This window comes from Aethalodelphis obliquidens, unplaced genomic scaffold, assembly GCF_003676395.1.
Source record: "Aethalodelphis obliquidens isolate GAN/ISIS:26980383/991018 unplaced genomic scaffold, ASM367639v1 scaffold10, whole genome shotgun sequence".
NCBI classification, from domain to species: Eukaryota; Metazoa; Chordata; class Mammalia; order Artiodactyla; family Delphinidae; genus Aethalodelphis; species Aethalodelphis obliquidens.
Genome location: NW_020837954.1, coordinates 22,058,677 through 22,071,859, shown reverse-complemented (window position 1 = coordinate 22,071,859; position 13,183 = coordinate 22,058,677). Strand labels below are relative to the sequence as shown.

At 37.1% G+C, this 13,183-nt stretch overlaps 2 protein-coding genes across 2 annotated transcripts in view; both read left to right on the top strand.

The window, feature by feature from the left end:
- The window catches only part of LOC113622952 (histidine triad nucleotide-binding protein 1-like), a 13,592-nt gene extending 6,261 nt beyond the window's left edge, over window positions 1–7,331 (top strand). The window contains exons 3-4 of the mRNA XM_027111719.1: window positions 5,366–5,744; window positions 7,276–7,331. Of these exons, the coding sequence (XP_026967520.1) occupies window positions 5,366–5,744; window positions 7,276–7,331 (435 nt within the window). The remainder of the gene's footprint in view (window positions 1–5,365; window positions 5,745–7,275) is intronic.
- MDGA2 (MAM domain containing glycosylphosphatidylinositol anchor 2) overlaps window positions 1–13,183 on the top strand; it is an 848,836-nt gene that overhangs the window by 616,610 nt on the left and 219,043 nt on the right. The gene's annotated exons all lie outside the window — the stretch shown is intronic.

The following is a 13,183-nucleotide window of genomic DNA, read 5'->3' as shown; positions in this document are numbered from 1 at the left end:
AAAAAAAAAAAAAAAAAAAATCTTCCAACAAACAAAAGTCCAGGACCAGATATCTTCACCGGCGAATCCTATCAAACATTTAGAGAAGAGCTAACACCCATCTTTCTCAAACTCTTCCAAAAAATTGTGGAGGGGGCTTCCCTAGTGGCGCAGTGGTTGAGAGTCTGCCTGCCAATGCAGGGGACACGGGTTCGTGTTCTGTTCCAGGAAGATCCCACATGCCGCGGAGTGGCTAGGCCCGTGAGCCATGGCCGCTGAGCCTGTGCATCTGGAGCCTGTGCTCTGCAACGGGAGAGGCCACAACAGTGAGAGGCCCGCGTACCGAAAAAAAAAAAAATTGCGGATGAAGGAACACTCCAAAACTCATTCTGTGAGGCCACCATCACCCTGATACCAAGACCAGACAAAGATACTACAAAAAAAGAAAATTACAGACCAATATCACTGATGAATATAGATGCAAAAATCTTCAACAAAATACTAGCAAACATAATTCAACAACATATTAAAAGGATCATACACCATGATCAAGTGGGATTTATCCCAGGGATGCAAGGATTCTTCAGTATATGCAAATCAATCAATGTGATACACCATATTAACAAATTGAAGAATAAAAACCATATGATCATCCCAATAGATTCAGAAAAATCTTTTGACAAAATTCAACACCCATTTATGATAAAAACTCTCCAGAAAGTGGGCATAGAGGGAACCTACCTCAACATAATAAAGGCCATATACAACAAACCCACAGCAAACATCATTCTCACTGGTGAAAAATGGAAAGCATTTCCTCTAAGATCTGGAACAAGACAAGGATGTCCACTCTCACCGCTGTTATTCAACATAGTTTTGGAAGTCCTAGCCACGGCAATCAGAGAAGAAAAAGAAATAAAAGGAGCACAAATTGGAAAAGAAGAAGTAAAACTTTCACTGTTTGCAGATGACATGATACTATACATAGAGATCCTAAAGATGCCACCAGAAAACTACTAGAGCTAATCAGTAAATTTGGTGAAGTAGAAGGATACAAAATTAATGCACAGAAATCTCTTGCATTCCTATACACTAATGATGAAAAATCTGAAAGAGAAATTAAGGAAACACTCCCATTTACCATGGCAACAAAAAGAATAAAATACCTAGGGAGACAAAAGACCTGTATGCAAAAAACTATAAGACACCGATGAAAGAAATTAAAGATGATACAAATAGATGGAGAGATATACCATGTTCTTGTATTGGAAATCAATATTGTGAAAATGACTATACTACCCAAAGCAATCTACAGATTCAGTGCAATCCCTATCAAATTACCGTGGCATTTTTTACAGAACTAGAACAAAAAATCTTAAAATTTGTATGGCAACACAAAAGACCCCGAATAGCCAAAGCAGTCTTGAGGGAAAAAAACAGAGCTGCAGGAATCAGACTCCCTGACTTCAGACTATACTACAAAGCTGCAGTAATCAAGACAATATGGTACTGGCACAAAAACAGAAACCTAGATCAATGGAAGGAGATAGAAAGCCCAGAGGTAAACCCACACACCTATGGTCAACTAATCTATGACCAAGGAGACAAGGGGAAAAGACAATCTCTTCAACAAGTGGTGCTGGGAAAACTGGACAGCTACATGTAAAAGAATGAAATTAGAACACTCCCTAACACCATACACAAAAATAAACTCAAAATGGATTAGAGACCTAAATGTAAGACCGGACACTATAAAACTATTAGAGGAAAACATAGGCAGAACACTCTTTGACATAAATCACAGCAAGATCTTTTTCGATCCACCTCATAGAGTAATGGAAATAGACACAAAAATAAACAAATGGGACCTAATGAAACTTAAAAGCTTTTGCACAACAAAGGAAACCATAAATAAGACCAAAAGACAACCCTCAGGATGGGAGAAGATATTTGCAAATGAAGCAAGTGACAAAGATTTAATCTCCAAAATTTACAAGCAGCTCATGCAGCTCAATATCAAAAAAACAACTCAATCCAAAACTGGGCAGAAGACCTAAATAGACATTTCTCCAAAGAAGACATACAGATGGCCAAGAAGCACATGAAAAGCTGCTCAACATCACTAATCATTAGAGAAATGCAAATCAAAACTACAATGAGGTACCACCTCACACCAGTTAGAATGGTCTTCATCAGAAAATCTGCAAACAACAAATGCTGGAGAGGGTGTGGAGGAAAGGGAGCCCTCTTGCACTGTTGGTGGGAATGTAAACTGATACAGCCACTTTGGGGAACAGTATGGAGGTTCCTTAAAAAATAAAAATAGGATTACCATATGATCCAGCAGTCCCACTACTGGGCATATACCCAGAGAAAACCACAATTCAAAAAGACACATGCACTCCAATGTTCATTGCAGCACTCTTTACAACAGCCAGGTCATGGAAGCAACCTAAATGCCCATCGACAGACGAATGGATAAAGAAGTTGTGGTACATATATACAATGGAATATTACTCAGCCATAAAAAGGAACGAAATTGGGTCATTTGTTGAGAGGGGGATGGATCTGTAGCCTGTCATACAGAGTGAAGTAAGTCAGAAAAAGAAAAACAAACATCGTGTATTAATGCATATATGTGGAACCTAGAAAAATGGTACAGATGAACCGGTTTGCAGGGCAGAAATTGAGACACAGATGTAGAGAACAAATGAATGGACACCAAGGGGGGGAAGCCGTGGGGGGATGAGGGATGGTGGTGTGATGAATTGGGCGATTGGGATTGACATGTATACACTGATGTGTATAAAATTGATCACTAATTAGAACGTGCTGTATTAAAAAATAAAATTCAAAAAAAAAAAGAACAAATGAAAGGCCAAAAAATATATATTATGAACGAAAAGTAGCAGAGTTTTCTAAAAATGGTTATACTCACACTAAATTAAGTTTGAGAAAATGTCAGTTGTCCACATCAGATATTATTGTTTGTATTATTATTGTTTTTATCATTTAGCCTCAGGTAGCATTGATGAAGACTGTTTGGAGCTAAAGTCTAGTGTCCTATTGATAGCAATCATTCAAACAGTCAAAAATCCATGCTTGAATATTTTCAGAATAAAGATACCTCCAGAAGGCTTACCAAATGCTCCATTAGAATATGCTAAATGACCTTGGAGAGAAATTGCTAAAATTACACAAAATAAAGGTATGTTAAATCAAATGAGAGCAGTTTACAGAGACTTCCTAAAACGTCTAAGGTTTTCTTAATAAAAATAGGAAACCGGGCTTCCCTGGTGGCGCAGTGGTTGAGTCCGCCTGCCGATGCAGGGGACGCGGGTTCGTGCCCCGGTCCGGGAGGATTACACGTGCCGCGGAGCGGCTGGGCCCGTGGGCTGTGGCCGCTGGGCCTGCGCGTCCGGAGCCTGTGCTCCGCAACGGGAGAGGCCATAGCAGTGAGAGGCCCGCGTACCGCAAAAAAAAAAAAAAAAAAGGAAACCTACCACAAGAGATGAACACAGTATTTACAGCTTACGTCACTGGTATTTTTTTCCTTCCATTTGGTATATCTGACCTTTATTTCACAAGCCCTCAGCCTTAAATAATCTGTTCTTAGCGGAGGAAGATTGCGGTTGAAAATTTAAATTTGAGAGGCAAGGGTTAACTGACAATTCAAGTCGGAATAATGCCAAGTGTTCCAATATGGTAAAGAGAAATTAGGTAGAGCTGTCTTCCACAATTCTGGGATTAACTCATGAAACGTAGTGCACGTTCAACCTCCCAAAATATTTATTAAACAACCACTATAGGAAAGGGACTATAGGAAGAAATAAAAATGTATAGGGTCTAGTTCATGGATTTTATATCCCATACACTTGAAAATTTTTATTAACAGATAAAGTCAAGTATTTGCTTTATAAACTATCATAGTGATATAGAAGCATACAAGATGAAATTATTGAATCTATTCAGCAAGAGTTCCATAGAGCAGGCGGCATCTGAGCTGGATTAAGAATGGGGATTATTTGGCACTAGATCTTAGGAGGAAATGAATTAATTAGATCTCCTTCACACAGTCAAGAACGACCACGGAATTTTATCAAGGTAGCAGCATAATCAGATTGGTGTCAGGAGGGCCTATTCATTGGGTGAATCTGCAGTGTTCCAAAAAGAGACAGAGGAAAGACCGTGGAGAAATAGAAGAGAGTTTCAGAAGACATTTCAGAAGCTTCGCAATCAATCAGTTGGGCAAAGAAAACTTTTCCTCTGTTTTCCCAACATTGTAGACTACCTTTGCATTGTGAGGAGGTGTTCAGTGAGTCCGTTAGTGATAATGTGAGAGAGGAGGCAGAAAATTTTTATTAGGAAGTAAATTAAGGCCATGGAGATATGTATTACTTTATGGATGTGTCAGGTTAGAGAGGGAAAGATACAGAAGGCTTAGCTGGTAGAAGAAGCGTGAGACTCGCTCATAAACTACATCTGAGAAGTCAGGTAACCTCTTTACATCTTAGTTCCTTTTCTCTCCACCACGGCTTTAGGTTACTTTTAAGAAAGAGTTTGAGGATATAGAGTGGAAAAAAAGGAATATAAGAAAAAAAGAGTTTGCCCATTAGAGTGTGTGTGTGGTGGTCAGGTTGGGGGGCAGACTATTTATTCAGCTGAAGAGGTTGATAGGAATCAGATGAAGTGCTGAGGGACACTCACAACCTCTGTTAAGGGGCAGTTAAGTCAGTGACCAGTGCTCTCAAGTCAATTGGGAGAGTGCGTGATTGACATCAGGCAGCTTAGTGTGTGCAGAGCCCTGGACTTGGGTCCAGGCCCAAATTTACCACTTAATAGCATTGCAACCTTATGTCTGGCTGGACCCCAAAACTTTCCGTCTGTAGAATAAAGGGATCAGCTGGGTAACTGATTTCTAAATGGTGTTCCAATCGCACCTAGAGATTTTTAAAAACTATTCTCAGGGTCTACTGAACTGTGCGGGGAAGGGAAGTAACCAGATGAGAATTTTACCCTTTTTTATTTCCCTTGCCATTTCACATAGAACAAAATATATCTCTCTTTTATATATAGAACTTCTATCTACGATTAAATTTGGACAGGGGATTCTGACTTAAGTTCACAAACACATACATGTGCATACAGTATTAAAAACATGTAGTTGAAAGCCATTTGCTTAGATGAGTTCTTCCAGTCCTCCCAAAGTATGTTACACTTCTATGATTCTAAAATGTTATACTTCAGTTCAGAATATGGTAATGCCACATTCTGAGGAATGTTAAGTCTGAATGAGGGACTTAAGGAAAGGTTTGAGAGGACAGATTGGTTTGGGATTAGGTGTACTTGAAAGGTTGGTAAGACATTCTCAATTTCTGGTGACCAGTTAGAAAGTAGGGTTTGGGCTAAGGCTCAGACTTCCTGGCCTGGTGATGACACGATTTTTGGGAAGATCATTCACAAGGAAATTCCAGCCAGAATCATTTATGTGGATGACCAGTGTCTCGCTTTCCATGACATTTCCCCTCAAGCACCAACACATTTTCTGGTGATACCCAAGAAACATATATCCCAGATTTCTGCAGCAGAAGATAATGGTGAAAGTCTTCTTGGACATTTAATGATTGTTGGCAAGAAATGTGCTGCTGATCTAGGCCTGAAGAAGGGTTATCAAATGGTGGTGAATGAAGGTTCAGATTGGGGACAGTCTGTCTACCGTGTTCATCTCCATGTTCTTGGAGGTCGGCAGATGAATTGGCCTCCTGGTAAAGCATGTTGTAGGGATAATTTTCCCTTCTCTATTCAGTGATCAAGTTTGCAAGTTCCAATATGCTAAACAATACTTTTATTTTTTTGCCTGTGTATGGAGAGATTGCAGAAATAATTTAAAAAACCCATACATAATAAAAGATTGTTGTATGGTCCCCCTCTCCCCAAAAAAGTAGGGTTTAATAATTGAGAGAAAGGTCAGAAGTAGAACATGGACTTCACAGGTAGTTGCCTTAATTAGAAGTGGATGAGCTTATCCAAGAAGAGAGTATGAAGCAAAAACAAACAAAATGTCCAAGGACATGGTGGAAAAAGCAGAAACCATGAAGAAAATGGAAAAAAAGTGGTCAGTGGAAACCAAATGAAAGAGGGGAATATCCAGTGGAAAACTTCCTGTATTTACAGCATCTTTAGAGCTTTCAATACCTTTTTATCAGCATGTGAAGATTATATTTGTTTCAAGTACTTTAATATTGATGCATGGGATTTGATAGTGGAAGTGAGCGCTTATATTTCTTCAAGTGAAAAGATTGGAAATTGAAGGAGGGAAGGTGGGTGGGAAGGAGAGAGAAAATAAGAGAGAGAGAATGAGAGAAAGAGATTTACAGACAGTAACAATTACACTAATTCTCTTTTCAATTAGATCATTTACAGAAGTGAGAAGAATATTGGAAACATTTTTAGTTGGCCTTGTCAGGAAGTTATAAGTTGTTTTGAGAAGCATAAATTATATCAATATTTCTACTGCTTATTTTTGGGGAGAGCATAAATGCAAAGATTGCCTGCATTAAATTCTCTATTTTCTGTAGTAGTTGAATAAACATTAATCATGTTTTTATATTGCATTTTCTCATAAAACTGAATCTATCTAATTATGAAAATAACATCGGATTTATGATTTTCCTCCAATTATCATCTTAAAATATCCAGCACTTTCTTCCCCAAATATCAGAACCAAGATTTTACCTTACAAGCCATAGTTTAACAGTGGTTAATTAGCTGTTGTCTAATTACTGTGTCATGTGTTGAGGATTTCCTTCACTTGGCAAAATTAAACACTTTTTGAAATTCCCAGATTACATTGAGATAAGAGCAGGTCAATGAGAAATAGGAAAGAATGCCCAATTTGTGTTTCCTATACCCTTCATCCACTTATAAATGCAAGCAATGGGGACATGGAAACTATATGAATTTTAAATGACTGAATAGAGATTCTTCTAATCCAGAGGACTGAACACAATTAGTTAGTTCCATAATTTGCACTTAATATTATAATAACTAGCAATAACTTACACAAGTTAAAGAAAGAATTATGAAAATTATATTCATTAACTGATGAAGAATAAATGTCTCCATCAAACTCATAGTTGAGAATGGATGTAAGTCAGGGTATATTATTTAAAGCTACAATACCAGGACTGACTCTGTGTCTCTTGACTAGAGGAGAAGATAGAGATGTGGGGAGTGGTATTAGATTCACTACTGATATGATTATGGTAACACTTGGAATTTTTATGTCATTTTTAGATGATACTACCAAGCTACCATTATCAATTGAAGAACAGAGAAATAAACAGAAGTAGCCATAGAGACTAGATCCATAGACTAACAGTTTGATCACCGTTTTGGTCTATGTGATAGCAAAAGATCTAGAATCCTAGATTTCTGGCATTAGATAGAACAATTATTATAGTGATATAATTTGTTTGTAGTGACTAGGTTTCATTTTACAGTTTGGAATGTCTTAAAGCTATTTCTTACAATAGCTCCAAAATAGAAGTTAGAACTACCATTAGTGCAAAGGACTTTCCCCTGAAAATCTGCTTACAAATGAATTCATTTTAATATATAAAAAGAGCCTCATTAGTTTTTACAGTCTTAATTTTTCATCCTTCATTGTGTGATATCAGTGAGCTTAGCAAAGAGATTAAATAAATTTAGAAAATCATTACAATTAGGATTTTGATGGCACAATTTGAGGATATTTATGAATTCTGAATATTTATTTTTAAATAAAAACAAAAGATTATTGGGGCAGGTTCCCATATACCTATTTTGTAAAACATTTTAAAAAGATTTCTAAATGTCTCAGTTATTGGCATCGTTTTTAAATACTGAGGACGTTTATAGATTACCTAGTGCCTTCCATTTATAGAGAGGAAAATGGGATCCCAAAGCTTAGGTACTTGTTCACTTCCTATAGCCATAACCTGATTCAAGTTTACAATCTGAGTTTCCAAATTCAGTATAAGCTTGCAGCATCTTACATTAAGTGGGTATGTCCCTTTACTATCGCAGGTGATTCTGATATTCGGTTATGGCCTTTGACAAGGGCCTTGCATCAAAAGATCACTGTAGGCAGGTATTAAAATATTCTAAAAGGAATTCAGGTAATATTCTAGTTCGTTCCTGTGACTATGTGTTGGGTTGATAGTGGGGCACAACACTTCCCTACTCTGAGAACACCGCTTCAAAGAGTGTTAGGATGTCAGGTCCCATTTGCTCATCTCATATTCCTCTCACTAAAATGGGGCATGGCCTTACCCTGTTCTAACCTAGGTGCATAGATTGAGCAATATTCATTTCAACAAAGGAGACCGCTTTCAGCGTTATGCTAGGTTAAAAATTCTCTAGGGCAACTCAACATGATACTTGTCTTGTTCTAGCTTCCTGAGAAGAGTGGACCCAGAGTTTGTGTCTTTAAAATGCTGCCTAACCACATCTAGGGCTGTGTACTCCTGAGTGGCATGAATTACATATTAAAGTAACCCTAGTCTATACATTAAAACTTGCAGCACGCAAGTGCAGATCACATTGTCTATGGTGAAGTATTTTTGTTAACTTTTATAGCAACGTAACAAAAACATAGAAAAATGCATGAATTGTAAGCATAAAGCTTAAATAGTTTACACACGTATATATCCACACCCAGTTTAAGAAGCAAAGCATTAGCATATGCTGAAGCATTTCAAAGTGTTAAACATAGGTCAATTCTGACTGCAAAACCCAGGTTCTTTACACAAAACACACAGCTTCTCAATGGAACAAGCACACATAATGAGATTTCAGACTCCAGGGATAAACTTTGAGAAATGTAAATATTTTTGTTGAGTGAATCCATTTCAGAAAACCCAAATCATGGCATGTCTGCCTTCTTACCTCTCTGACTAAGGAATTGGAGCCTGGGTGGTCCTGTTGGGTGAAAGTCAGCCTAAGAGACAGCCTAGGCTCAGAACTGAAAGCTTTAGATAAGGAGACAAGACAATAGTTTGCAGGGGAAGGGAAGAACTGAGGACGCCAGATTCCTCTGAGTACATAAATAAATCAGGTAAATACATCAGAATTTCCCAAATCTTAGGGATGTTCTACCATAATAATGATGAGATTAAAAAAGATGTGAAATTAAAAGCATATCATTGCACTTTAAAAAAAGGTTCTATGCACAGTATGAAATATATTGGTAATTTAAATACACGAAGTAGAAATAATAAAATGACAAGGAGTTCAAATGTCTGCACTCCAAAATGCACTTAGTATGAATGAAACATAAGTAATCCCCTTTCACCAAGACTATCTAAATAATACTTGTAAACAAAATGTATTTAGTTGACATTTAAACGGAAATATCCTTGCTTAGGAATAAAATGGAATGTAAAACTATATTAATAAAATGGTACTAAACTCTATTCACACACTTATTAGCTTAGAATGAGTTATATATCATTCCAATCAATGATGTTATATGAGTTTTTATGTGATTTTAAAATTAGGCCCATATTTTTACTGTAGCATTCTATACTTCTACAGACTGGCAGAATGAATCATAAAATACAATCATGCATTTGTAGAATATTTGTTAATAAAGTGTCCATGTGTTATAAGAAAACGCTTCTCCTATGTTTTAACTGACCAGTTCTCTGCTAATGGATCTGTTAATTAAACCTCATTTGCTCTAAAGAACATGTGGTCCTAATCTGTTGATGGAACATTGTGTTCACTGGTTGTTTCACTTTGCTCTTGACAAAGCATGAAAGAGCCAGCTTCATTTTATGTCAAAATGTTTATTAAAATGGTGATAGTGTCTATTTCCACAGGATAAGGCATATTCAGTAGTACATAATCAGTGATATAATTAGGGAATTTGTAAACCACAGGCATTGTTCAGAGTGATCATGTATAAAAGGCCAAACAATGTCAGATGGATTCTACAAGGAGACAAATGGCCTTTTTATTATAGAAGTAAATTGATTTTTCTAGCCATTAGGCACTGAAGAGTTTATCACTGTGAGCAACAGTTGCTCTAGAATAGCGGTCCCCAACATTTTTGGCACCAGGGACAGGTTTCGTGGAAGACAGTTACTCCACAGACTGGGCATGGTGTGTGGAGGAGGGGGCCAGATGGTTCAGGTGGTAATGTGAGCGATGGGGGGCAGCAGATGAAGCTTCGCTGGCCCACCCACCGCTCACCTCCTGCTGTGCAGCCCGGTTCCCCAACAGGCCACGGACCAATACCGGTCCATGACTCAGGGATTGGGGACCCCTGCTCTAGAAAATAAAATAAATTGTGGATTTCTTCAAAGCATCTTTCTTTTGCTGTGCTTTCATTGCACTTTTGATATATAATTTATAGCTTATTCTTTTAATTTAGAATTCCTTCACCCACAGGAAAGCAATCACATAATTAACATGATCAGATAGTTCCTTTTTACTTATTGGTTCCCAGTTTTCATGGCAAGACCCTGACCTTTGTGAAAATGTACAACAATGACATTTTGTCTTCTTCATAAGAGAGAGATAGATATATGGAGGAATGTCCAAACCTCATTACTTCATAGGAATAGAATGGGCGCTAAGATATCTGTATTTTTTTAACATCTTTATTGGAGTATAATTGCTTTACAATGGTGTGTTAGTTTCTGCTTTATAACAAAGTGAATCAGTTATACATATACATATGTTCCCATATCTCTTCCCTCTTGCGTCTCCCTCCCTCCCACCCTCCCTATCCCACCCCTCTAGGTGGTCACAAAGCACCGAGCTGATCTCCCTGTGCTATGCGGCTGCTTCCCACTAGCTATCTATTTTACGTTTTGTAGTGTATATATGTCCATGCCACTCTCTCGCTTTGTCACAGCTTACCCTTCCCCCTCCCCATATCCTCAAGTCCATTCTCCAGTAGGTCTGTGTCTTTATTCCCGTCTTACCCCTAGGTTCTTCATGACATTTTTTTTTCTTAGATTCCATATATATGTGTTAGCATACGGTATTTGTCTTTCTCTTTCTGACTTACTTCACTCTGTATGACAGACTCTAGGTCCATCCACCTCACTACAAATAACTCAATTTCTTTTCTTTTTGTGGCTGAGTAATATTCCATTGTATATATGTGCCACATCTTCTTTATCCATTCATCTGATGATGGACACTTAGGTTGCTTCCATCTCCTGGCTATTGTAAATACAGTTGCAAGGACAGCCTCTTCAATAAGTGGTGCTGGGAAAACTGGACAGGTACATGTAAAAGTATGAGATTACAACACTCCCTAATACCATACACAAAAATAAGGTCAAAATGAATTAAAGACCTAAAGGAAGACCAGACATTATCAAACTCTTAGAGGAAAACATAGGCAGAACACTCTATGACATAAATCACAGCAAGATCCTTTTTGACCCACCTCCCAGAGAAATGGAAATAAAAACAAAAATAAGCAAATGGGACCTAATGAAACCTCAAAGCTTTTGCACAGCAAAGGAAACCATAAACAAGACCAAAAGACAACCCTCAGAATGGGAGAAAATATTTGCAAATGAAGCAACTGACAAAGGATGTCTGTATTATGTGCCATTTTATAATACAGTCCAAACACACAGTTCAAATTATTATATCTAATGGCAGAAATCTGCACCTTCTTTCCTTGGATGGCTTTGGGGGTTGCCTCTGACTACTCAGATTAAAAAGGTTCACTCCTGTCCTCTCCAAAATATTATCTTCTTCAAATAGTGCCCTCATCTGAAATGAATGCATATTTCCAAGACAGCTGACAATGGTAATGATATATATATAAAATTTATAAAATACTTTGTTGACCCTATGTGTACCCATGTTCAATACTTGAGACATCACAGGTATGAATAAAACAAAATATTTGCCCTCAATATAGAAATATATGCAGAACAATAAAATACAGTCATTGATATCACCATAATAAAAGGCATTGAGGAGAAAATATAATAACTAACATATATTGAGTGTTTACTGTATGAGAGACCTTGTGTTCAAGATTTTATGTGTATTATACTGCTTAATTCTAAAAAAAGAAAATTTAAGTAGGTAATATTATGTTCACTTTACTTAAACTGAGAGATACTGGTTAGATAACTTTCCTGAGGTCATGCAGCTAATAGGTGGTAGAGCTAAGATCTGAATCTAGGCTGCCAGACCTGAGCCTCGCTCTTTACAAGTATATTACACAACTTGAAATACTTTACACTTCAGAGCATGCTCTAATGTGCATTATGCCATTTTATCTTTAAATTCTCCTTTTCCTCAGCCTTATTTGCTGATGAGAAAACAGATTAAGACAATCCAAGATTGCACAGCTAGTAAGTGGTTAGGCCCTGTGTCCAAGTCCAATTTCTAATCTTGTACACTTACAACTCTTCCAGACTATACATGTCAATTAAAAAAGGCCTTCTGATTTAAAAATGATTGTGAGCAGTTATCAGTTACTGAGAATTCTCCCTATTTATCAGCTTCCATAATGCATACTGAAAGTTTTAAATGTAGTTAAAGGTCTAATTTATCTCTCTTGCCCCCAGTCTTAAGCATATTTACCTATTTGAGGGGCTCAAAAATGTGTATTAAGATGAATCGGTAATAGCTCCAGCCTAGGGCATAAGTTTTCATACATGTAGTTCTGCTTTTGTTACTCCCATAATGTTAATTTAAGGGATAGTGCATTTATACACGCATTTAAATATATTTGGATAAATCATGGCACCATTTTCAAGAGTGAGTAGGCAAGAACACAAATGTGTAATGGAATATCAGAATTCCAGGAATTTGGGAATCTCTGGGCTAACTTTTAAGCTATAGGACTCTTTCCTGTTTGTTACCTTCAGTTTGTATAATACATGTATAGAATGTGGTATTCAACTTTTCAAGTTTAAAATCTTAATCAATTGTTTATACCCAATTGACTATAGTTTTCCACCTTTACTCTGCATTATTGAAAAAAATATATACCAAACATGAAATGGAACTTGATTAACAGTAGAGAGTTAAGTTGAGGAATTGGTCCCCTATTTCCCAGAAATGATTATAGATTGATTAGCTTTTCATCAAATGACCTGGTCATATCTTAGTAATTAAAGATCTTAGCACTTTATTTGAGGTTTTGACTATTATAATATCTCCTTTCTTATTACAGAAA